This window comes from Mytilus trossulus, chromosome 1 (genome assembly GCF_036588685.1).
Source record: "Mytilus trossulus isolate FHL-02 chromosome 1, PNRI_Mtr1.1.1.hap1, whole genome shotgun sequence".
NCBI classification, from domain to species: domain Eukaryota; kingdom Metazoa; phylum Mollusca; class Bivalvia; order Mytilida; family Mytilidae; genus Mytilus; species Mytilus trossulus.
The window spans coordinates 105,009,263-105,035,957 of record NC_086373.1 but is presented as its reverse complement, the minus strand read 5'-3'; the positions used below and the strand labels follow the sequence as shown (position 1 = coordinate 105,035,957).

At 32.7% G+C, this 26,695-nt stretch overlaps 2 protein-coding genes across 2 annotated transcripts in view; both read left to right on the top strand.

The window, feature by feature from the left end:
- LOC134705579 (uncharacterized) overlaps positions 1-24,900 on the top strand; it is a 96,192-nt gene extending 71,292 nt beyond the window's left edge. Inside the window, exons 29-30 of the mRNA XM_063564305.1 lie at positions 17,419-17,522; positions 18,285-24,900. Of these exons, the coding sequence (XP_063420375.1) occupies positions 17,419-17,522; positions 18,285-18,439 (259 nt within the window). The 3' untranslated portion in view covers positions 18,440-24,900. The remainder of the gene's footprint in view (positions 1-17,418; positions 17,523-18,284) is intronic.
- Positions 4,847-11,587, top strand: LOC134695518 (uncharacterized). Its single transcript, XM_063556799.1, has 4 exons — positions 4,847-5,497; positions 6,309-6,434; positions 6,916-7,099; positions 7,610-11,587. The coding sequence occupies exons 1-4, from the start codon at positions 5,434-5,436 to the stop codon at positions 11,172-11,174; spliced, it is 3,939 nt and encodes a 1,312-aa protein (XP_063412869.1). The 5' UTR covers positions 4,847-5,433; the 3' UTR covers positions 11,175-11,587.
- Positions 24,901-26,695: the final 1,795 nt, after the last annotated feature.

The window sequence follows — 26,695 nt, the reverse complement described above, 5'->3', positions numbered from 1 at the left end:
TTATAAGTTCTATAAATATGACAATGACATTTATAGTTACAGGAACTGCTACCTAATTTTTCTAGTTGCAAATAGTTGCACTCTTGTTACCTGGTTAAGGTTTCAATGTACCAAATAAAATTACATGGGCACAGCCATGTTATGAAGGGAAGATGACATAGAGCACCCACAGTTCAAATTATAAAACTACAAATTTTGATGTGTATGCCCTGTTCAAAAAGACATGGTAAAATTTTGAAAGAAGTAAGCTTGTACATATAATTATTATTCTTGCATATATATGCTATATTTATTCAGCAATGCATGTGTCTCAATATTATTTAATCTTAAAACCACGTGTTGTGGACTTCATCATGATCATGATCATTGATAAAAGATTAAACCTCTACTATCCTTGAAGCATCCTTCATTTAATATACCACATATTCATAAATAAATAAACTTATATAATCATTAATGTACTTCAATTCGCAACCAAGTATATGTACACCTACATAATTGATAAATAACAAATTGCTTTGACAGTTAACTTGCCTCCATCGTGTGATCCTTGATCAATAGGTCATGACCAGGTCAACTAGCATATATACAAGAGTCAAAGCGGTTCACAAATGTAATTTTTTCCAGAAAGTAATTTCTGTAGTAATCTGTAATATAATTACATGTCAATCTAACCATTTATTATTATTAGTATTAATTTACTGAACAATCTCCCTGTTTGTTCAGTAAAACTAACTCTACAGGAGTGCCCTGTCAAATGCTGTAGACATGGTATTCATTATAACAGTAATAGTGCAATAAATCAGATTTTAGATAAAAAATTAAAAAAACATGACATAGAGATAAAAATAGATGGCTCTCTGTGATTGGTTCTTATATCATTTTTTTTTTTCTTTTCTGGAAAGCATAATGAATAAAGTTTCATGCAAGCACAAATTTGTCCTTAAATGTATATAATGAAGGTCTGTGGGAAATTTTTTTTTTATGTTGATCAAAACTACTAAAAAAATAACCAAAATTCACCAAGAAAAGCCATGGGACCATATATATTTGGGTTCAGTAAAATCACAAATAGGTATCAAGCTCCAATTAGACAACACCAGTTTTCCATAATTAGTTTATTAAAAAACGCCTTTTAAGGAGATAATTGCCAAAAATAGCACTGCCGGTAATGGGGCCACTATTTACTACTATATATTGAGGGGGGGCGAGACCATTTTCGGGACGCCGGGATCGGCCGATTTTAGCAACGGGAATTCGGGATTGCCTTGTTTAAAGATCGGGAATTCGGGATAGAAAAACATCGGGATACGGGAATATCACATTTTTAGCCACGGGAAATCGGGATTTTTATGTTGAATTATAACGGGATTGACATAAAACTGTACATCAGACAGATAAAAGTGCCATTTTCATTATAAGTCAATCAGAATTGCATCCAGAAACAGAGTAGATCCAGATCAGAGTACATGTAAGATCGTGTAACAGTAAGTTGACTAAGCTCGGATCAGCTCCACAATTATACCGTTAAGCGATTTTGATTTAATTACATATATAAACTTCCGGTAGCAGACGATGGTTTTTTGAAAGTCATCATGACAGAAGATTCTAAAACTATTTCAATTAGAACCCTTTTGTTATTTCACAAAGATGAAAATTCTTTGCCTTTTCTTAAAGAAAAAACAAACATTGTGCTGGACAGCGAAAGCTTCACGGAGTTAAACAAATTTAAAAAATATGTAGTCAATTATTGTGGAATCAATGAATCGGCTTGTGAAAAAGGGATGGGGAGAAATGTGTATACAAAGTTAGGAAGGCAATACAAGGATGACAAAGGAAAAGTGGAAAACTTTTCCATCAATACACAACAACAATGGGACCACGAAAATACGTTCCTTCAATCTGAGAGATCAACTTTGATAGGTACAATCATGTAGTAACTTATCTTTTTCTGTTATAGTACATATAAAACTCTTTCCGTTATAGTACATATAAAACTCTTTCCGTTATAGTACATATAAAACTCTTTCTGTTATAGTACATATAAAACTATTTCTGTTATAGTACATATAAAACCCTTTCTGTTATAGTACATATAAAACTCTTTCCGTTATAGTACATATAAAACTCTCTCTGTTATAGTACATATAAAACTCTTTCTGTTATAGTACATATAAAACTCTTTCTGTTATAGTACATATAAAACAAAGAGCAAACATATTTGATCCTATTTCTTACAAATAAGTATTCATGCGATCAACTTGAAAATATCGTTTGACTTTTTATAAAGTTGTATATACAAAACCTTAACCCACCCCCTTTTTTCCTAAACGTGTGCATCCAGTTTCTTATCAGGCGAAATAAAAAGTGTTACTTCGGTCAAATGTGTTTCCGGACAAGGATCTGATTTCATACGGAAGAAACAACGATCAACATTTTTTTTTATTGTCCAGTGCCAACTGAAAAATACATGTCCAATCAACCCAAAACTTTACAGTCACCAGGGTATACATGTATTGCGTCTTATTATCACAACGGTGTGCTGCTAACTCCCAAGAAATTTGGTAGAGAAAGGAAATTTCAATGCCGTAAAAATCGCTTGCTAAGTCCGTAAATTTCAGTAAAATCCTACAATAAAATGTTTGTTCTTAAACAAAATACAAATAATAAAAATAATCGATAAACGTGTTATAAAGTGACACCGGATCAATTAAATCAAAAGCATGCACTGTTTGTGAACTGTGATCGAAACGTCAATTTCCTACAAGGATCTACAATGACAAAAGAAATAAATACATTGTGTGTATTCCGTCGTTATACGTGTTGTCTCTTCAACGTCCCCACCTAAAAAGAAAGAAATATTCGAAGTTGTCGCTACTCGCGTCACGTGGTGTCTTCTCAATCTGGCGCAAGAGTTGCGCGCGGGACCTGAAATAAAATAAAAACTTTCCCAACTAAAAATAAAACTTTAGCCCGGGTAACACAATAATATGGACCCTTTACAGAAAGAAAGTTTAAAGCAATTGGTTTATATTGTTAAAAGGCGTGTTTAGCCATTCGTATGTACCATTTTCATGAGAGAGAAAAAAATGCCCCCCTCCCTTCTTTTCGCGAAGTTACCCTTTACTTACAACTCTTGAATCTTGCGCTTGCTATCCTGTCCACGTAGAAGAATGACAACTCTATTGTTATCCTTAATGTTGTTTTCTCGAAAAATATTGACAACATTCTTGTGTCCAGTGCCAACTGAAAAACACATGACCAATCGACCCAAAACTTTACAGTCACCAGGGTATACATGTATTGCGTCTTATTATCACAACGGTGTGCAGCTTACTCCCAAGAATTTTGGCAGAGAAAAGAAATTTCAATGTCGTAAAAATTGCTTGCAAAGTCCGTAAATCTCAGTAAAATCCTACATTAAAATGTCTGTTCCTAAATCAAAATACAAATCTATGTCTCTAGCTACTGCTGAAAAATATACATTGTAAGAAAATAATCGATAAACGTGTTTTAAAGTTACACCAGATCAACTAAATCAAAAGCATGCACTGCTCGTGAACTGTGATCGAAACGTCAATTTCATACAATGACAAAAGAAATAAATACATTGTGTGCATTCCGTCGTTATACGTCAGTGTTGCCTCTTCAACGTTCCCACCTAAAAAGAAAGAAATTTTCGAAGTTGTCGCTATTGTAAACCCGCGTCACGTGGTTTCTTCTCAATCTGGCGCGAGAGTTGCGCGCGGGACCTGAAATAAAATAAAAACTTTCCCAACTAAATATAAAACTTTAGCCCATGCCAAGATAATTGCCTCCGTTGAAATTCTTCAAATATCCCATAGAGTAAATTATTTTGATGATTAATATTGACCATTTGGTATAAAACCGTGACACGTAAATAAAGGTCATAAATAAAGGAGTAGGTCCGGTAAGAACCTTTTTTGGCCTCAAAATATAGCAGTTTTACAAAATTGTTAAAATGTAAACTCTAGTTATTTATTGGATAGTAGAATGGATCTGCTACATAAATATGTATATAAACACAATGCACATATATTGAGTACTAGCACAATTAAGTCATACTAAATTACTGAAATCTTCATAATTCCAGCTTTTTAGTAAAATTTTAGACGGTTTCCGTGTAAAACGAAAGTGGCCGCATTCGTGTTCATCCAAAATATTGAAATGGATGTTGTATTTGATGATAATGCATAACATATGTAAAGATTGAGGATGAACACGGATGCGGCCACTTTCTTTTTTTGACAAAAACCATCTGAAAAGTGGCTTTTTTTTCGCATATTTGTTAAATTTTTCATTTTTAAGCTTGAATCGGATCGTTTTTAATGACTAAATGAGTTTAAATCTTTCACAAAAAATAATTGAATCAAACGAAAAAGACACTTAAGTGTTTAAGAAGTGTTCAAAATCTTTTGTCAGATGAAACTGAAATTAGAGGCCAAAATCGGTCCTTACCGGACCTACTCCTTTGTTGAATAAAATGAAATCTTTAACTACTAATGAGTGCGGCTGCGGTAGGGGTCTACCGGAATTTTTGGCTTTGATTTCTTGGCATGGTGGTAAAGGTTTTTATTCGTGAAACGTGTTGCCATTTTTAATTTACAACCTTCCGTTAAAAAAGTTCGTGCTTCACTGTGAAATTGATAAAAACGGCAACGTTCAAGCTTTTTTCTAATGTTTCGTTTCGTTCATCGTGAAATGGTAATTTTATTTCGCGTTTGTCCGCGCACAAAACGCCTCTTTACGACCCTTTTAGTTGGACTTGATTTGGATATTTCCAATAAGAGTTCAATCATGTAAGACCTAAAAGAAAACTCATGTGTTTCCGGTACCCCTATATATATATCTTCCTTAATTTTAAGTACTATTACCTATAGTCTAACTCTACCCTTAAAAGGGTTTTAGTTGTTATGTGGAGAAGCACTTGTAAAGTCAGATTTTTTCTCTCATATGAACCAGTCAAAATCGTTTGAAAAAAAAACTGTTTTTGCTTTCTGGCATTCTTCAATTTTGAAGAAATTAAATACCCCAACTTGACGTGTTTAAAATGTACGTACTATAAAATATCATAAAATATATTAGCAAACATGCACAAGTTGAAAGCAACTTATGAAGTACAACATTACTCAGAGGGTTTAATTTGTAAAGTTTTAACCAGGACGGCCTCCTTTAAAAGTTGTGTCAGATGTGTCTGTTTGTTACCTTAAATAGTCATGGACCTTTTTATTAAATAAATGGTGAATTCTTGTTTTTTCAGTGAGTGTTACGCCACAGATTGTGGTATTTAAGAAGAAAACGCCAATCATCCAAATTATTGTAAATAACGATGAAACGACTACTTCTGAACAAAGATGCCGAAAGCGAAAAACTGAGGTCCAAGACAACAAAAGTTTGCTGAAAAAAATCAAAATGGGAGAAACTATCACTGAACGGACGGATAAACAAACATCAGAGTTAGAAGATTTTAGACAATGTGAGTAAATCGACAAATACAACGGTTTAGTTAGGTTTAATTGACAATCAGACAACTGTCTTAAAAATGATTCAGGAAAGAGGGCAAAAGGACATCGTACAGTATTGTGATTATAAAAAAGATATGGTTATATTTCCAATTGACTTTTCACAAGAGACCAAATGACACAGAAATTAAGAACTATATGTCACTGTACGGCCTTCAATAATGAGCAAAGTCCATATACCGCATAGTCAGCTATTAAACACCCCGATATGACCAATGTAAAACAGGCGGATTTAGGAGGGGCAGGGGACCTCGGCTCTCCCCCCTTTTCTGGGGAAAAATTTGTCTGCTTGTATAGGAAATCACTGAAGCATGAACAGAGTGGCCCCTTCTTAGGCAGTCAACGGGATCCATCACTGAAAAACATTTCAAACGAGAAAACTAATGGCCTAATGAATGATGTACAAATAAATGAACGAGAAGCAAATATGTAACACATCAACAAACAACATGGCAGACTTACAAAAACGGGGCAGTATATTTTGTTACCTTCAGAAACGTGTGCACATTATTAACCTTTATTATCTATATAGATTGAAAAAAGTAAAATAACAATGACTTTAACGGAAATTCTTAATAAATACTCCATGATAATCAAAGGGGAAAAAATGAATTTAAAAAGCTCAAACACATCAAACCATAGAAAGTAACTGTCAGATTCTTGACCAACACTATTGTCCATGTTCCACAGGACATCTTAACTTTATGACACCATGTGGCATCGATTTGTTGATGAATCTGAAGTTTCTTTTCTGTGTTATCTTAGTGATCAAAGAATGCGGAAACAGTGTTGCAGTAAACGAAATAACAGTTGAATGTGGGATTTGCCAAAAGAAATACAAAGTAGAGGCTGACAGGAGTATTGCGTCCAAAGTTTCATATTTTAGACGAAGTAAGTACTAAAAAGGTTAACATTCAGTCAGTGACAGACTTGCAATCATTATGAATACAAAATTAACCAAAAAAAAAGAATTTCAGTATGTATTTAAAGCAATTACATATAACATCGATAGGTTTTGAATTCAGCCATACCCGGACAGTTAACGCATGAGCTAATCTTAAACATTCAATTTAATAGGTCTGAAACATGTATTGCTCTTGGAATATATAAGCACATCAATTATTTTCAGATCAGAGTTGTTTATGTTCAAAGTTTGAGTTTGAGCTTCCCCTTTGATGTCTCTACTCACTCAAAAGGTGGTAGAGGAAAACTAAAAGATAATTTAAATTTGAGTACATTTTAAAGCTATGCATATAGCATGTATAAAAAGTAAAACCGTTCGTATAGCATTTTACTGAACATTAGCAATCATTATACAAGCTGTGTTCATATAACATAAGAAAATATCTAAACTATCATATTTAATTTTCAGAACACTTTGATGCCTGTACCGGGAAAAGCAACTGTAAAAGTATTTGTGAGAAAGAAAACAATCAAATGAAAAGTGCCATTGCCTCATGGTTGACACGGCCAAGCAAACAAGATGAAACAACAGCAAATGCAATGTCCGATGACTCCGATATCGATACAGATTTGATTGTTACACCTTCTGACGGGTAAAATCTAAATTCACATTTATGACTTTATCAATTACATGACTTTGTAATTTTGTTGAATTATTCTATGATTAATAAATTATAATTAACACCCGTTTATTTATTTTATCACGTCTTTAGTACTTCATAATGGTTTGTCTTTAACAAATGAAAGGTTTAGGAGTGAAATGTACACATAACAAGAAATTCTGATTAACACGTGATAAACAGAGCAATGGAACAACGCTTCATTTCGAAGTCACCACGAGGCCTTCAACAATGAGCATATTCTCATACCTCATAGACAGTCCACGAAGATCCCTAGCACAGGTCTGTGTAGAACTCATTGATAAATGTCGATCAATACTGCATCCTTACACAATTTAACAAACATAAAAAATAACTGACAAAGTATTCTTACAAACACTGTCATCTGTACGGAATTTAAACTAAAGTATTATAGTTTTGATGAACCATATACATATAAGAGCTTGTTTAAACTGAGGTTAAGTGATGTTTTTCCTGTTTCAGGATTAACCTGATCACAGATGATATAAGTAGAGACCCTGACATAGACGTGTCCAATGCTTTGACATTTGTTGATGATGAAAATACAAACAGTACAATACAAGCATCTGACTGTGAACAAGTTCACGATTTAGAAAGCCTAGATTCTGATCTTAATTTATCTGATGACTGTGAAAGCTCCGACAATGACTCCGAAACACAGTTTTGTCCAATAAACATCACACAAGCAGACCCACTTTGTATTGAATTAAATGAACTTATAAGTAATGGAACTATTTCAAGAAATTCTATATTCTACAAGCACAACTATGATGTAGTACATAGGTTTTTTGAGCCAAGACATCCATATGATTTAGACGTTTTAGAATTTCATAATTCAATAGAATATCTGGGTGGTCGCAAAACAGCAAATTTTTTACGCGGTCCTATGTATCATGGCCAGGGATCTGGAACTCCAAATGACATCACAAAACATCGAATGAATTTAGGAGGACCCCACCGATCAGCAAGACAGTCTGCGAAGGCTGGGTACACTACAAGCAGCGGTGTCATCGGTTCTCTTTTGCTTACATTTTCATTACTTCTCCAGAAAACTGACGGAATACAGCCATTCATCGAAAATAAAACTATTAAGGTATACCCTGTCTCTATGGCTATTGATGGCACGGCTCTTAAAGCTGCTTTTGAAGTTGATGAACGCACGAAGAAAGTTGTCGGCTGTGTGGATGATTATGATATTGCTTACGTCAAAAACAATCCAAATCCTAGTCCAGATGAGCTCAAATCTAAAATAGTTACTGAAGCAGTAGTGTTTTATTTGATATCTATTTGTAACAAATTAAGCATGCCAATTGCGGTGTATTACCTGTCAAAATCCGGTAAGACCGGTATCTTCATGAAGGAACTGTTTTTGAATAGTATTATGAAATGTCAAATTTGCTTTAACTGCCTCAAAGGTCTACAGACACAAGACGGTGTAATCAAAGAGTTTGGTTGTTGCATATCTGTTTGTCAGAGATGCATACAAAATGGTGCGGTATGTGAACAGTGTCATAAAGACGGTCAAATAAGCATTCAGCCCTCACTCAGGGCTTGCACAAAGTGTGTTGAAAGTGGAAAGTTATGCACGAAATGTTCTGTTTTCATTATAACAACTGATTGTGAATCCGGAAATAAAGCTGCACTCCAGTCGATACAACAGGAAATTAAAGAGGGAACAGCAAGTCCAAGTATTTCAGAACTGTCTGTTTTACCAGATTGTGTTCATGTTGGCAAATCTGTCAAGTGCAGTTTTGCAAACTGGTACCTACTACTCGGAAACGAGAGGGCGAATTTGTCTATTATACACACTCTTCGCAATGACTGTAATCCTGATGTAAAGAAAAAAATGCGCAAACTTCTTACTGTCGACTGCGTGAGAAATAAGGACCGCATGGATGTTGCTTCTGTTATTAAACTCAGTAGCAATGAGTTGCTAAATGTATTGAAAGAAGTTGGGATGGTGGTACATAACCTTATTCCTGATCGATTTCGCCCAACGGAGGACAATAAACCCGGTATGTATCCGCATCCGATTGCTGTCGACTGTGACGGGCTTGGTAATTTTGTTTTCCTGAACTACGATCCAATGACAAAAACAACAAAACTCGTCAAAGCTCGATTACATAATCCAGTGCAGGTTAAGATTATCAAAAATGATCTCAAAGATTGTAGGAGTGTCGTTTTGGAATCTGGTATTTGCTACGTCTGTCAACGTGATCTGAATGTCTTGGTGTTTGGAATTGGTAAAGATATCGGTATTCAACTTAAATCGCATCGATCAAAAGTTAGTTTAACAACTCTGGCTAGGGAATTTGGCTTAAATTTGGATGGTACCGCCAATACAATACGTGAGCGTATACAACAACACATCAACAACACCAAGCTAACTAGACCATCAAAAGATGTCCTAAATGGCAGTGATATAGTAAGGCCCTCTGTTCTAGCGACTGCAGGTGATGATTTGATGCTATGCAGCAGTGATGTCTTCAAGTCATTGTATGAAATGGCAATATCCAAAGATGGAGTTGGGTTAGTTTGTCAAACAACCAAAAAGCTTGACTATCCAGTTGGTGTCCACTCAGTTTTATGTATGTGCTACAGTCATGGCTTACTTTATATTTCCTGGAAAGGCAGATCAGCTGAGAGCGGAGGACTTATCTCGATTAATTTAGAGAGTTTGAGTATAATTCACATCTTTGAAAATCAATCCAACATTTGCTCAGAAATAAGTTCAGTGTCAATTTATAAAAATGGACTGGTATTTGGGGATATTGGAGAAAGAAAGCTGAAATGTTTCAGTCGTGATGGTGTTATGTCCGTAATAGCAGGCTCTGGATTAGATGGTTGTTCAACTGGATCTGCTGAACTCTCCTCATTTGGCCAAATCATGGGAATCGCAGTTGAATTCGGAACAAATATTTATGTTACAGACGCAAAATATGGCGAAATAAAATTAGTCACAACAGTTAGTGAAACCGAACGTTTCCTGTTTCATTTGCAAAAAATATATGCAGCATTCTCTATACACGAGAAAGGGGCAAGTGTTCATCATTACAACCCCAATGAATCGCTACAGATGGTACAGCAATCAGTTCAATACTTTTTACAACTCGTAGCAAATGTCAAGAGAATTGGAAATATTGAGAAACACACAAATGGTTCAGAGGGAACCATCTCAAAACAAACCATGGACTCGTTGGTAATGATGGAAGATCAACTCATTAGATTCTGTCAGGTATTATCCAGTAATCCTTTATACCTGGCAGACATGTCATCATGTTTAACCACTGTTGTAGAGAACTTGCACGCATTGAGCCACGTCAAACAGAGTTTGCCAACTAAACTTCAGTACAGTAGAGATTTCGGAATTATTTTTAGAGAAAGCGTCAAAAGAATTACACAATGGGCAGCTCATTATTATACAAACGAAACATCATATTACCCTGTTCCAGACACAATCATGCATCTTCAAAATATTCCGTCACTTGATCGACCAACAACTCAATTTGCGTCAAAAATTGAGCTAAGTCTCTTACACACATGGGCAAACACACATGGAAAATGTGTTAGACAAAGAACTGTTCGACTTGAAACCACCGCATACAAGTGTGGCACGCTTCCCTTAAATATGTATGAATCAAATAAAACAACTCCAGGCACTTCAATTACTTTCAAAGACGATGATGCGAATATTTCAGATCAATACTCCTCAGAAAGCGACGATGACAATGATAAAGATGATGAACAAAGTGGTATAGACATGCAAACACAGAATACGTTTTCTCGTAGTAAAACGTCTTCGTGTACTCAAATCAATTTCAAAGACGGTGATGCGAATATTTCAGATCAATACTCCTCAGAAAGCGACGATGACAATGATAAAGATGATGAACAAAGTGGTGTAGACTTTCAAACACAGAATACGTTTTATCACACATCCCGAGATCTGGAGACTATCACCAATCGGACAGTTTCTCGATCTGGGAGGACTTTACGGATTTCATCAAGACTGGCCGATTATTTATAACACTGTACATTTTGAAATTTCTAATTGACCAACAAATAATTCACAAAATTGTTAAAGTCACAGACGATCTTCATTTTTAATTTTTAAAACATGCTTGATCATGTTTCTACATAAAATTTATTGTAACTTTCTACCTTTCTTAGTTGTGTCCCCACAAGAACCTCCACATTAAGTCATACCTGCCAATCACTACTATAAAAATTGACCTGTTATTCATCTTTATTGATTATCCCAAGGTCGGTCGATCAGCTTCTTGTTGGTGATCAGTTGTGTAGTTGAATACAGCCCTGAGCATACTCATTTATCCTAACAAGTATTTTTTTAAAATTTTATAATGTAAAACAGTATTTCGACTACAAATCTCTCAAATGACATTTGTAGTTCTGTTTATGTCTGTAACTTGGTACATTGGTTTTTGGAAGGGTGACTCAATAGATTCAAATTTCTCTTCGTTACAAAACGATTACAGTGCTAGTCGTATAGGTTCTTGTATTGAATTGAACTGGAATTTGGCCAATTTTTTGACTGGCTACTGAAGATTTGTGAGAACAAAAATGTTTATATGCAGATTTACGTCACGGTCATACTGATGATACATGAAAGACTAGTCACTTTGAATCATACCCGAGACGTTTAAATCGTAAGCATTGAAACTGTAAATTTTAAAGTTTGAAAACAAATTTATCGAGATCGGGATTTTTAACAAAATATGTCCGGGATTTCGGGATTTTCTGAAATTAAAACCGGGAAATCGGGATGAGACCCCCTCTCGCCCCCCCTCTATATTCTATAATTGTTATCATTTCTATTATTTTTTAAATTGTTTAAGTTGTCTCCCCTTGTGCATCTTTTCAGTGTTCAACTATTAAAATATAGATTAGTTGGTCAAGGACACAGAAAATCTTGGATAGTATTTTTAAAACATACATTGTTGTTGAATTTAGTGTGTGACCCTGAAAACATCTGAGTGCAGCTATTATATATAGATGTCAGATATTCAAGTATTCATTCATTCATATAATAATCACAAGTTTATGATTTAAAAAATATTTAAAATTTTTATTAGAATTTTGGTTGACTAAAAAGAGATGAAGTGATTAAATTTATGCAAGAAAAAATAAAAGTTTGGGTTTTAAATTAACAACGCTTAGAAGATAAAGTTTTATTCAAATAAACAGACAAAAAGTTCATGTTTTCAGTTTTAAATGGCATTTTATTTTTGGTAATACATGTATCAACATTCACTCAAAGTACACAAAAATTCCAATGAATCCAGAGATTCCAACTGCAAATGCTGTGTCTGTATAAAATGTGCAATTAGTATTCAGTGTTCTAAAATTAATAGTTTATTTAAGGGCAGATGGGAAAGGTATCATTTTCTTCAATTCCTCTGCCCATTTCAAAAACATATATTTATGAAATGTTTTCACAGATAGTGTTTTATATAAAGTGACATAAAGTTTGAGCAGTTTTGAAATCCAAAAGGCCATCTTAAAAATAGTTATACCCTTGTCCATCATTTGGCAATGAACAATCACACACTTCTTTCTAAACCCCTTTCCTATGTGAGTCTACTATGATAAGGGTGCTATAAACATTTTCGTACTAAAAACTAGGGGTTATTCCCCGTCTAAAAATAACCATGGAGGAAAACCCCTGTTTATTTACTTACTTGGTGAAAAAGTATCATGTTTTTTGTATTTGATTGTAAAAATTAGTTAATTAGCTTTCAATTAAAACAGATTGAATGATTGAAATAATTTTAAAAATTATATTAAATAAACATGTTTCGAGGGGAGACAACACTGTAAACAGTCTGTTTTTTTAGCAGTGAAAATTGAAAACTTATTTGCAGCCACTGTAGCTCTTTTCGGAGCAGGAAACCGTACCCTGAAACAAGATTTTTTTGAAAGGCCAGGTAAAAACCTACAAAATTCATACAGTTTTGATTATGAAAAATGTGCATGGATCATGTCTTCATGGGTGTGCACTTGACCTGATTTCAAGTTTTTTATGTTAAAATTATACCTTTTTTCCCCCATGATCATTGGATGAAATTTTTATAATATGTATATTAAAAGTACACATTATTTTTATTTCATTATAAACTAGAGAACATTCTGATTCCATTGATATCTAGTTTTATACAAGTATCTTTATTAATCAGTCCACCAAGTAAGGGTCACATATGCATGGTCCCTCAAAACATGACATCATAGAAAAAAACTGTTGATTGCACCCTAAGTCAAACATATAGTTTAGGCATGGTTTCATCCACTCTGCTGATTCTTACCAACAGAATTCATACCATGAAAATAACAGTTATACATAGACATTTTTGTGCCTCTTCTGCAGTGTAGGTGGCATTACATGTTAACCTTGTCCATGTGTATGTCTGTATATCCCCCCAAAAATTTCTGTTCTCTGGCTGTAGTTTGCCTCATCTAATTGTTATGAAACTTATACAACATGCTAATTACAACAGTAAGGCATATCAATAACGGGTTGCAGAAGGTATAATGTTTTTGACCCGTCTGTCCCTTGGTCTGTCAGTCTGTCCGTCAGTCCTGTTTCTTGTCATTGCAACTCCTCTCAAACCACACAACAGAATTTCACGAAACCTTTTTAGATAATAAGGACATACTATGTAGTTGTATATATATCGATAGGAAATTATGATTTAATTTTTTTTCTAGGAGTTACGCCCCTTTGAACTTATTTACTTTGATGTACTACTGCAACAGTTTGTCATCGCACCTTCTCTCCCCTTTGAACTTATTTACTTTAATGTACTACTGCAACAGTTTGAACTTATTTGCCCATATACTACTGCAACCTTTTGTCATTGCAACTCCTCTTAAACCATACAACAGAATTTCATGAAACCTTTTCAGAAAATAAGGACATACTATGTAGATGTGCATATTGACAGGAATTTACGATTCAAATTTTTTTTTCCAGGAGTTACACCCCTTTGAACTTATTTGCCCAATATATATATACTACTGCAACCTTTTGTCATCGCAACTCCTCTCAAACCACACAACATAATTTCATGAAACTGGCCAGATAATAAGGACATACTATGTAGATGTACATATTGACAGGAAATTATGATTATTTTTTTTATTTTTTTTGGGGGTGGGGGGGGGGTATGTGAGCGTGCTCACTAAGGTTCTGAAATATTAATTAAGATTCATTTAATGACATGGATACATGTGATGTGTATCATATTTTTAAAAGAACTGTAACAAAGTCTGTCTTAGCATGGAAGTAATATTTCAAAGGAATAACATCGACTAATTAGCATGTATTAACAGCCTGCAGAGCCCTGTACTAAAGTCATATGATTTTATCCAATTATAGTCTCAGCGGTAAGACCCCTTTGGTTACTATCTGTGTTTCCGCGGTTTTAAAATGGCATCTGGAATTTCTTATCAGTCACGTGATTTTATCGAGTACGGTAATTTTAAAGTACCTGTGTGAAATCCGAGGTTGATTTATAAGAAGGTGGCGCTGTATCATATATAAAACCTCTGCCTTCAGATGAAGTCGTATGGTGTAAAAATCTTGAAAAACGGACGAGAATTGTTCAAACTACAGCAGTTTAACATTGAAAATTGTATTTAATTTACTAGCATATTTTTGCTTTTTACCGTTTGTTTTAAACTGTTCTAAAAGTATTTTCCGTTTAAAAGTGGATCCCGAGTTAAACAGTTAAATACCGATGAATCGATCAGGTTTCACATGATGTTTAACAAAATAATGTAGGCAAAGTAGGCATAGATTTTTTTACTGTCGAAATGTGCAAAGTTTATCAAGATTGAATAAAAATTATATTTACTTTCAAGTATTCTAAATTTATGTATATGTCATAAATGTCATTGATTGCATTATTGAAACTGGACAACTAAAACTGGGATAATATTTTCTTACGTATATATATTTAAAAAGTGTTTATTGTGGAATGCTTGTTTTAATATAATTGGCTATACAGCAAAAAATATAACAAACCAACGAAATGGGCTTGAATCTATCTGTCTTACGGTAAATTAATTTTTACACAAATTAGTTTATGTATCAAGAACTTAAATTGAAGGATAGAACCGTTTAGAATTGTGAATATTTTAATTGACTATAAATTCACGAAAGATTTAGATATTTCGTATTTAATAAAGGGGGTCCAATCGTATTTTCTGTACAATCATCTTCTTAACTTTATACGGAAATGGTTTTTTAATTGTCTGTAAATATTAAATTTGAAATGAACTTTGTTCTCCAATTTCGTATGTGATAGCTGTCGGTTTGTACTATTAAGATCAAACTAACCAAAAATAGGGAAAATTGGACTAAAATAGAAATTGAACGAATGACTCTTTTCGGCAGCGTACATCAACGGAATGTAACGAATGGACTATTCGGGTTACTTCGCACGTATATTCGACAAAAACTTGTCTGTTCTTAGTTCTCCGTGAACACGAAAATGACCAATAAGTGTCAGTGATTTGATCGATCACATGCGGAGAATAAACTTCCATGCCAGATATTGAACCAATTAACGAATTATTGAAAGATGGCCGGTAACACAGATGAAACCTTTGAAGTGACGACGATGTTATTCCTTTCAATATTACTTCCATGGTCTTAGTATCTGGTCAAATGTAGAACATGAACAAGTACATGTATCATGATGAGCAAAATTTGTATATATTAAGGCATGTTCTGTTGTAAATTTTTTTAATTAAATTCTTCATATCGTAAAACACTGCAATCAGGAACTAGCTGTATCTTAAATGATATATATGTTTATAAACAGGATATACAGGATATACAGGATATACCTTCAAGTGCAGATTGTTGAAGTGTGATTAACAAGAGGTCTATCTTTCCAAGAAACAAATCTCTGATTAAATGTACTTTTGTATACTGAATTGATTAAATGAAAATTTTTCTTCCTGATTAAAATTAAATAAAAATGCACATTAGACACTAGGACTAGGAGGGTTTAGATGTCAAAGGCAATTGATGATGTATGAATCACTTTAAAAGATTGACAAATTCTACTTCTTTATTGTCTTGCCTCTGATTGCAGTTGCAGAATGTATAATTGTATTGCTGAATTTGTTGTATATGTCAAACTTAAACTTATGTATACTAATCACTGAGGATGTTAAAATTCTATTATATGACAATACGGAGATTTGGTATGATTGCCAATCAGACAATTTTCCACCAGAAATGAATGGTCATTTTACAGCCAACAACAGACCAATACCACATAGTAAGCTATAAAATACTTAAGCTGGACAAAATGTGGAACAGTTCAAAATTAAAAACAGTCTGCTTTCTGCTAAAAACAAATATGGTAGATAGCAATCAAAGAAAACCACTGTATTACAGGCTCTTAACTTGACAAGAACATAAAAAAGGCAGATTGGTTAACATATTTGTTGGGTTCAATCCTTCCCTAAACTAATTCATACTTGTATAAAGACCTTGATCTCTAAGTCTCAAAATTCAATTAGATTCAATTAAGTAGGCAAGTATGGGTTTTAATCATTGTTGAGGGATGTACAGTGACTTTGATTGTTAATTTTTGTGTCATTTGGTCTATTGTGGCATTCATACCTCATATTTTTATTTTTATAGGACCTAAGTGTCCTTTTATTCACAAAAATGTTGATTTTAGATATATAATCTGTAAAAGCTCTTTTATGAAAAAAAAGACAACAATTATGGTTGAAACACAGTACAAACGTATCAGTTATTATATATTCCCAAACAGAATATTGAATGTTGAATTTCTATGCAAACAACAATACATACCTTTTAAAACATTTAATATAAAAAAAGAAGATGTTGTATCTTGCCAATGAAACAACTATCCACAAAAGACCAAAATCACACAAACATTAACAACTATAGGTCACTGTACGGCCTTCAACAATGAGCAAAGCCCATACCGCATAGTTAAACTCACATTTGTTTGCAACTGTCCTAAGTCAGGATTCTCATGTTTAGTAGTTGACTTTTGTTGATGTGGTTCATCAGTGGTTTTACATTAATTATTTTGGGGCCCTATATAGCTTGCTGTTCCGTGTGAGCCAAGGCTCTGTGTTGAAGACTTTGACCTTTAATGGTTTACTTTTACCAATTGTAACTTGGATGGAAAGTTGTCTCTTTGGCTCTCATACCACATCTTTTTATATCTATGTAGTTTTTATCTGTGTATTTTATATTGTAGAGATAAAACAGACAGTTTTTTAATGGTAGACAATTCCCAGGTTGTAGAGGGTAGCTCCCCTGGTACTTATACAATCTTAAACACCAACCAAAGGCTATATATAGGTAAGTTTATAATGGTAGACAATTCTCAGGTTGTAGAGGGTAGCTCCCCTGGTAGTTATATAATCTTAAATACTAACCAAAGGCTATATATAGGCAAGTTTATAATGGTAGACAATTCTCAGGTTGTAGAGGTTAGCTCCCCTTAAAGTTATACAATTTTAAACACCAATCAAAGGCTATATATAGGTAAGTTTATAATGGTAGACAATTCTCAGGTTATAGAGGTTAGCTCCCCTGGTAGTTATACAATCAAAAGCTATATATAGGTAAGTTTATAAATCAGACAATTCTCATTCCCTAGGTAATTATACAATCTTAAACGCCAACCAAAGGCTATATATAGGTAAGTTTATAAAGGCAGAAAACTCTCATTTTAAAGTTTCCTAGTTAGTTATATGATAATTTTACAATCAGATACCTGGTTAGGGAATGTCATGTGTAGTAATATGATAATGAATAAAATAAAGGATTTGTATCATACAAACTCATCTGTATTTGGACCTATGTACATTGTCATAGACCACTGCACAACAGCATCCATCCTTGAACATGTCAGGGTCATTCAGATACATATAAAGTTTTACCAGTAAGTCCTTTAATGGTGAACTAACTCCAACACAATCTATTCATAAATTCTCTAATGAGACCCTTTAATTGTGACCTATCTCTCACACAATCTATTCAGAAGTTTTCTTGTTAAAACTCCATTATTTTTCTACAATGACATTAGTTATAACAATGATGACAATTTTTTGTTTGCAGGTGGAATGCCTGAGGTGTCCCAGAATTCTTTGAATAAGTTCACGTCGGGTTTCCATGGTTGTATAAAAGATTTGATGTTAGCAGAGGACTATCAGTTTAACCTTGTAGACCATGCAGAAAGTGGTAGAAATGTAAATTCTTGTCAGTCGCTATAATTGGGGAATATTTGGGAGAGAGATTCTAAAGAATAGAATAATTCTAATTGACTGTGTCTGCAGAGTTCCATTTGAACATTGAAATCATTATATATGCATTGCGTGATACCTAGTCATACCATTTAAGTTCTTTGTGTTAATCTAAATTATGTTGTATTATAGTAATTATCTATGACAAGTTAAAATGTAGGTTAATTAGAAAATTACAGATCTGCACATTTATTTGAATACTGTGAATTGAAAAATCGTAAATTTCATTGAAAACTATTTTGTCACTTTTTTCTTGTTAACTTTCTTAATAAATTGAATATAAATTATTGTGACAATGTAGTGTCTCAAATAAATATTTGTGACCCATATGTTGATCTAGATGACCTATATTTTAACCTGGATAAGATGTAAAAAAAAAATCTATAGAAAATGGAACCTGTTTTAATTAGACTTAGCATTGTTCATTGAAATATAATAATATCTTTTTTATACTGGGTTAGGATACAGTCTTGGTGCAATAGGGCAGAGTAATTTATAGTAGAATTTTTATATATTTATATTACTTGAAATTTTTAAGCTTTAAAGGTTAAATCAAACTATGCATAAACATAATGAGGGTAAATATATTTTTAATATTTGAGATATGCTGGGTATTGTCCCTTCTAATCAAACTCTAAAAACCAATGGCTTTGTATGCTTCCTAAGTACATAGTAGGAGCTTCAAACATCTGTTTGATAAAAGTTGTAACCCTTGAGAATGACATCTCATTTGAAATGGCCATATGTTATGTTTTTAATAAATATTTTGTCTATCTGCAAAAAAGTTGCCAGAGGTTGGACTTACATGTTGTTATTGACCACTTATTTTAAATCTCTGAGTTAATTTATTTCAGAATAACCATTGATATAGGTCAGACTGTTTTATAGTGTTCATAATTACATTAGATGTCTGTTTCATTATAATATGTAATTCTGATTGGCTACACTGCAATCTCATGTTATTCCTTAATCAACTTCATTACACAATGAAATTTATAATTCATGATGACACTAGGTCCCACAATAAAGAGCACAGGTAAATTAAATAAAAACTTGATAAAAATTGTGTTTTCATGATCATAGCTAAAAAATGTAATTATATTAAAGTATTGAATGCTTCTTTTTGAAACTTCATAGGGTTGTAAAAGCATTGACTGTGCGCACATTTTTAGAATAAATTAATTTTAGGATACTGTTTCCAACCATCTTGTAGGGTACCTCATTAAAAGAAGTACCTTGTTATGGCCATTATGGTCAAACCTGCAGGAGACAAGTCTTTTTTTAACATATATGTAGTGCATAATAAGGAAACATGCTTTACAAGTGTTACCTCATTATTAAATGTCATATACAAGTTTAATGTGAATGTAGTTTATTCAATATATGCACCTACCCATAAGTAAAACTGTAAACAGATTTCTTGAGCCGTAAAACTTGGCTTTCAATGTGTCTAGATTATCTCAAATTTATTAGTGCATTTAATGACAGAATCACCATACAAGGTTACCTTCAAGGACATGCATATTGAAATAACTTATCATTACTTTTTTACATTCACCAGCCCATGCAAAATTTGTAGTCACTAAAAACATAAATGTGCCAGCTAGCACTCTCTTTAAGTACAAAGTAATTGTACACAGTACACAGTAATTAAAGAACAAAAAATGTGTTTCTACACTCCAGTATAATACAGATTGCCTTTCTATGGTTGTGAGAACTTTTACAGTATAAAAAAAACTTGCAAGTACATTTGCTTAGTTTGATACTCCAATACTTTAGAACCCTTTGGTTACAAAAGCAACAGTTAGGTATTTACTGATACATACTGGATCTCTGCATTTATTGTATTTGGTATGTCAGTACGTTCAATAGAACTTTGGTTTTTAAGTGGTTTATGTAGATCTAAACATTATGTAAGTCCATATATACAACTACAATATGGAGTCCAGACTGATATGAGTTGTTTACAAACATTAAAAAGTGCACTAAATATAGCAATGTATGACAGTTGTATAACAAACATCAGTTACTTAACATTGTTGCACTTTTGCTTTCTTAACTAATTATCACCATAACGAAACATAAATTGTTAAAAATAAAACCCATTAAACACCTCCTCAGGAGACCAGTTTTGTATTATTTATTACATTTAAAACATTGAATCAGCAGATATGTTCAGATCTTCCCACACAATTCATTGAAATTTATATTTATTTCACCAAAATAGTTTAATGGAGCAAACTTTCTGTGTTGAAAATGTACTTAAAATATTGAGATAACAGTCCATATGATTTGTAAAATGGTTACTTTTACCATTAGGCCTTATACTTCTTGGAAAAGAACCAATCAGAGTTGATAATTATCCAACTGTCTGACTGCTAAATTTATTTTGCATTAATGACTATGTGGTGGCTTCGCTCATTGTTAAAGGCCTTACAGTGACATATATCTGTTAATTTCTGTGTCGTTTGGTCTCTTGTGAAGAGTTGTCTCATTGGCAATCATAACACATCTTTTTTTTATTTTGAATGTATAAGATTTTTGAAACATTCCAGTATAAAGCAGCTTGCCTTTTGAATAGTTGTGAGAACTTGCTTTTACAGTATTTGGTTGTGATGTACAATGTATATATATATTAAATTGTATGGTATTTTTTCCCTTTATTTGTACTGAGAACATATATGTCTAACATATTTGAAGGTTTTGTGTTTTTGAATCAATAATATTTATGATAAATATATTTTACTGGATTCCTGAAATGGTCCACTTAATCATTAGCAACAGAACTTCCCAGAACTCTCAAACCGATCAACCACTACAACTTAAAACTTTATTCTCATTTGAGAGGAAGACACAGCTGATTGAAAAAAGTCAGCAACCATTATTCATCATGAACTGCCACATCTATTGGAAGATTGATCTTAACATGTGTGAAATATTTTCCACTGGACATCAAGGATATTGTTGGTTATTGAGTGTATTTTTTATATTGTAGCTTTACTGAGTATGGTTGTGATAATATTTTCTACGTTATTTACCAATGTATGGTTGTGCTTATCAAATAACTCCTATCTATTATTGTTGTTGTTGATTTATTGACTCAGCTTACGTATGATTGAATGGGTTTTTATGAAGGATAAAAACAAAATTGTAGGTATTTTATTTTTTTAATGTGAAATGAAAGTAAGATTTATTATCATGCACCTTGCATTTTCAGCTTGTCATTGTCTTCAATAAACTTTTCCTTTAGAAAACAATTATTCAGTTTGAATTTAAAGCTGACCAGAAATCGTGTTTGTCGTGTATAGTTTGAAAATAACATCCAATTATGAAAGTGTTTATAGTTTCAGTATAACATGCACAGCACTGATGCCAATGACAAAACAATAATTTCACATTTCTATTGATAAATTATTAGTTTATTTCCATCGCTGATAACATTTAGCTGATTTCTAGTCATCTAGTGTATTAATGTGTAGTTTGTTCAAGTTTAACTTCTCTTGGTCATCAGACTGAGAAAATTTTATTTTCTAACATTCTTATCATACTTAGCTAGTATTTGAAATAGAGTTAAAACAATTTTATTCTTTTGACAAACTCTTGATCTAATTACCTCCCTTGGACTTATAAAATATGTTTACTTTTTTTTAAGACTACAGCCAAACAATTTTAATAAAACTACAGTTATTGGCATGTATATAGAACCAAGGTTGAATATTTGTGCTTAAATAAGTTTTTTTTTAATATAAAAAATAACTCAGGGATTATTTTTACAACTCATGATCAAAACAAATTTTAAATTAATTCATATTTGTAGTACCTACTTGAGAATATGTTGTAAGTCTTGATATAATTAGTTGGGTTTTTTATAACTCCAGGGGGGGGGGGTAATTGTATTCATTATTTTTATACCTCTATGAATAAATTATTAAATCAGAAATGATTATTTAGTGTGTTAAATGTTCATATGGATACATAGACTAAACAAATATCAAATTGTATACAATAAAGTAATCAATGTGTGGTCCACTATTTCTATCTTTGAACTAGTTTATGGACATGTACTGGACACTAAACATAAATAAAAGTGTTTTTTATATAAGAATGAAAATCAAGCAAGTTAAAATGTTTTTATAATAATAAAATTGTTCTTTTGTCTCCTTGTATTGGCTTTTATTATTTAATGTCAATATTTAGGACAAAGGAAAGTTCTGAAAATTGTATTTAAATAACCAGTCAAGCATGATTATTTGACATGTTAAGTTGTACTGTCTTTTAAACCTATAATCAAACAAATGTTTTATTTTTATGCATGCTTTAATCTTTTAACTATTAGCTGAATTTCAAAATCCGTAACCGACTTATGGGATTGACAATCTCAAGCTTTAATTTAGAACATGTTACTGTTTAGTTGTCAGTATTATATAAGTAATAATAAAATACTAACACCTAACATTCTAAATTATAACTTGAGATTTAAGATTTCATCGACAATCCATAATTTGAAACACTTAAGGAATTATGATATAGTGAATGGTTTAGTCCACCTATATGTTGAACTGACCATGATATAAACCATTGATAAACATTTCAATTTTTTTTTTAAATATCAAAGAATTACTTTTCTGATATTGTGCTTTCTTAAAGCTGAACTTAATAGAAATGATATGATAAATCATCGATACTTGACGGATCTAAAAAATAATAATATGGGGGTGGGGGGCACTGACTGCCTAAGAGGGGCCCACTCCAGTTAAGCTACGGTGATTATCTATATTATCAATCAATTTTTTCCTTCAAAATGGGTGCCAAGGCCCCCAGAAAAACCCTCTAAATCTGCCCCAAGTTAAATCCATAAATGTCATAAAAAAAACAGTTCAGATTTCCTCCTGTTAACCATATATAGTTTTAATTGCATTGATAAGACTTCTAGTTCACTAGCACAATTTTTTTTCATGTGGGACATGTGCTTCCCCTGCATATCATTTATTTTAACATCTTGAAAACTGTTCATATCTCTTACATATATATATATTCTGAATTGTCATGACAATAGCTTGATAATACACCATAGATTTTTTTCTAGGGGTCATGCCCTCTCCTTTATTTTCATTAATTATGGAATATTTTCCTAACTTTTCAAATGCCTACCCTTAAAACATATACAGTGGAACCTAATTGTGTCAAATTCAAGTGTTTCCTAAAATTTCCAATAAATGAGATACATTTCTGTTTGTTGTATGTATTTTTAAACCTGATAAGTCATGATCAGGTGATTCAAAATCTTGGTCAACTTGAAAAGTCCTCTCCGTGAAAAAGGTATACCAATTAAGTTGAATTAACCCTGATGTGTTAAAGTTCAAGGACAAATACCAAATTTAACATTGGATATCCAGAACCTAAAATAAAGACTTTGTATAGAATAGCCATCACTACTAATGTATGGGATTCTTACTAATGTCATGCAGAAATCTATATTTTGTAAACTTTCATTGCTTCACATTTTTTCAAACCTTATTCAATATTTAAAACTTTTGTTAGGTTTTATTTTTACTTTTAAAAATGTTTAGAAAATCTGATAGATTATTGCTAGAAAGTATAATTATATCATTTTAATCAATCTAAATAGTAACAAAGAAACAGAAACATAACAATCACAGTCAAATGAAATAGAATGTTGACTGATCCAAAGGTTCAGTCGACCATTCAGTGACCATTCAATAAGAATTAAATCATTACCGAGTAAACTGGATACTACCTGTTCAATGGGAAAAGTACAGGTCATAACATTCATAGGATTAAATACTTGAAATTTTCCATTAACAAATATTTATATCTGATGAAAGTGACTAATGTATATTAGTATATCTAAAACGTAGTTTACAATTGTATTGTGAAAACATTTATAATTGTAATATCTAACCATGCAGATTCCATTGCGCACTCATGATTATGTGAATGTAGCAATAAGTATTTGTTAAGTGTATTTCATTGCACAAACTATTTAGCAGCAAACAAGGCTGTTTTAGATGTTTAATACTATTTAGCAGCAAACAAGGCTGTTTTAGATGTTTAATACTATTTAGCAGCAAACAAGGCTGTTTTAGATGTTTAATTACTAATGTTTATAAAACAGAATAAGTAATAACTTGAGTAAAATATTTTATTGTATGGTTTTACCTGAACATAGATGTTGTTAGTCCTTTATGTAACTGTTGTTTGAAGCAGGGACAGTCAGTACTGGTTTCTTGTTTCATTTAGACCTTAGACTTGCCTGTCAAAGAATTATTTTTTTGTTATATTTGCTTCTATAACCATAGAAATTTTTAAGTCTGTTAATATTGTCATTTTTATAGTTAGTATTATATTATCAAAATTTTGTTTTCTAAATGTTTTTGCTTATATATGTTTTAATAAAAACTTGCTGAATATTCTCTGTGTTATCTCCTTCAGTGAAATACTATTTTATTTTCTACATAACAGATAGGGCATTCAGCAATGGCGGATCCAGAACTTTTCCTTAAGGGGGGGTGGGGGGTGGGGGAGGGGGGGGGGGGTAGCGCTGACTGACCTAAGGGGAGGGGGCTCCAGTCATGATTCAATGATTTTCTATATAATCAACAAAAAAATTTCCCACAAAAAGTGGAGGGGGGGGGGCAGCCACCCCCCCCCCCCTCCTACTGGATCCACCTATGCTCAGCTATCAATCAATCTACAGTACATATATATACTATGGTTTCATTATTAATTGTTGGATACCAATTTTCGCAGGTACAGGTTAACCATAAAATTGAATATTCAATAAATTACAAATTTTCTATAGGCTTGTATGCATACTTTGGCAAAACCATGAAATCAAATATCCCTGAACTTGTGAATTTTCCTCAATCCATGAAAAATTGATACGCACTAAAATAAATGAATCCACAGTAAAGATATGACTGATTGTATTTCCTTCATTGAGTTAGTAAATAGCAATGAAAACTTTTGATTTGGAGATACAGCATATCACGCCAGTGATTTGCCCCTAATATAGTACAAAGTTTATCTTCACATATCTGATTTTATCTGTTTGTTGTTCTCAAGTTATGTAATGACCAGTTAATAGTCCTTGTAGGATTGTTAAAAAGTACACATCAAAACCATTTGTCATTGGGTTGCTGCTTGATTTTACTGCGAAAAAAGCTGATCCAATTGCTGATATCATTTACTTCTTCAGACATTTAGTAATGAAAATTTTACCTTATAAATATGTAAAAATGAGAACATGTGGAATAATTGCCAATGGGACAACTCTTTACCAGAGACCAGATGAAATATAGAATAACAGCTATAGGCCACTGTAGTTTGAAGGTAAATAAATAAATGGTGGTCTAAAGCAGAGGTCACTGCAGGCCAGGTTGCAACTATGCTACAAAAAAGTATGGTTCTAATTCAGCTAAGGAAAGAACAAAATGTTTGCTTGCACAAATTTGAGATCTCTGTTGACTCCATGGGAAAGTATGTAATTTAATTTTGAAAATTCCCCAAAATTGACCAACTGATGATCTCCAGGAACCAATGGCTGTCTATTATTATTCTCTTGGTATACACCTTCCTGTTTCTATACAGTGCTTCATTTCTGTGCCCATCTCAAATGAGGAAAAAATGGATGAAACAAGTACCTTTCTCTGTACTATGAACAAAATGGGTAAACATCTCCCTTTCTTTTACACATTAAAAAAAATATGGATAAATAATTCTCTTTCTCTTACAAGATGAAGAAAATTGATAGAGTGCTAATATTTACAACACATGAGATTGCAAATCCAGAATTGTCTAGCCTGCTTAACTTATGATTAAATTTATGTTGAAAGTTTGTAACATGAAGGTTTTACTTTAAGTTTCACATTAGGTTAATGTTTTAATGATCAAGGTCAGATGAACCTTGCCAAACAGAAATGTCCACCTTACACTCATACCATTCACTAATCTTGTTTCACCTTTTGCTAATGGTGTCCAAGAAATGGACATAATAACCAAAATTGAACATTGGCCTGTCAACCATGAAAATGAGGTTAGGGTCAGACAACATGGACACCACACATTCATTCCACACACCAGATATAGTTGACCTATTGTTTACAGCACCTGGAAAAAAAAAACCATGGACACTTTACAGTTGACTAATGAACTATGAAAACGAGGTCAAGGTCATATAAACTACCAGACAGACATGAACACCTT

Excerpts from the sequence above, each read along its gene's own strand:
- LOC134695518 (XM_063556799.1), top strand. The coding sequence starts at position 5,434 with ATGGGAGAAACTATCACTGAACGGACGGATAAACAAACATCAGAGTTA. Across the intron at positions 5,498-6,308 it reads GTTAGAAGATTTTAGACAAT|TGATCAAAGAATGCGGAAAC; the intron begins GTGAGTAAATCG and ends GTGTTATCTTAG. Across the intron at positions 7,100-7,609 it reads ATTGTTACACCTTCTGACGG|GATTAACCTGATCACAGATG; the intron begins GTAAAATCTAAA and ends TTCCTGTTTCAG.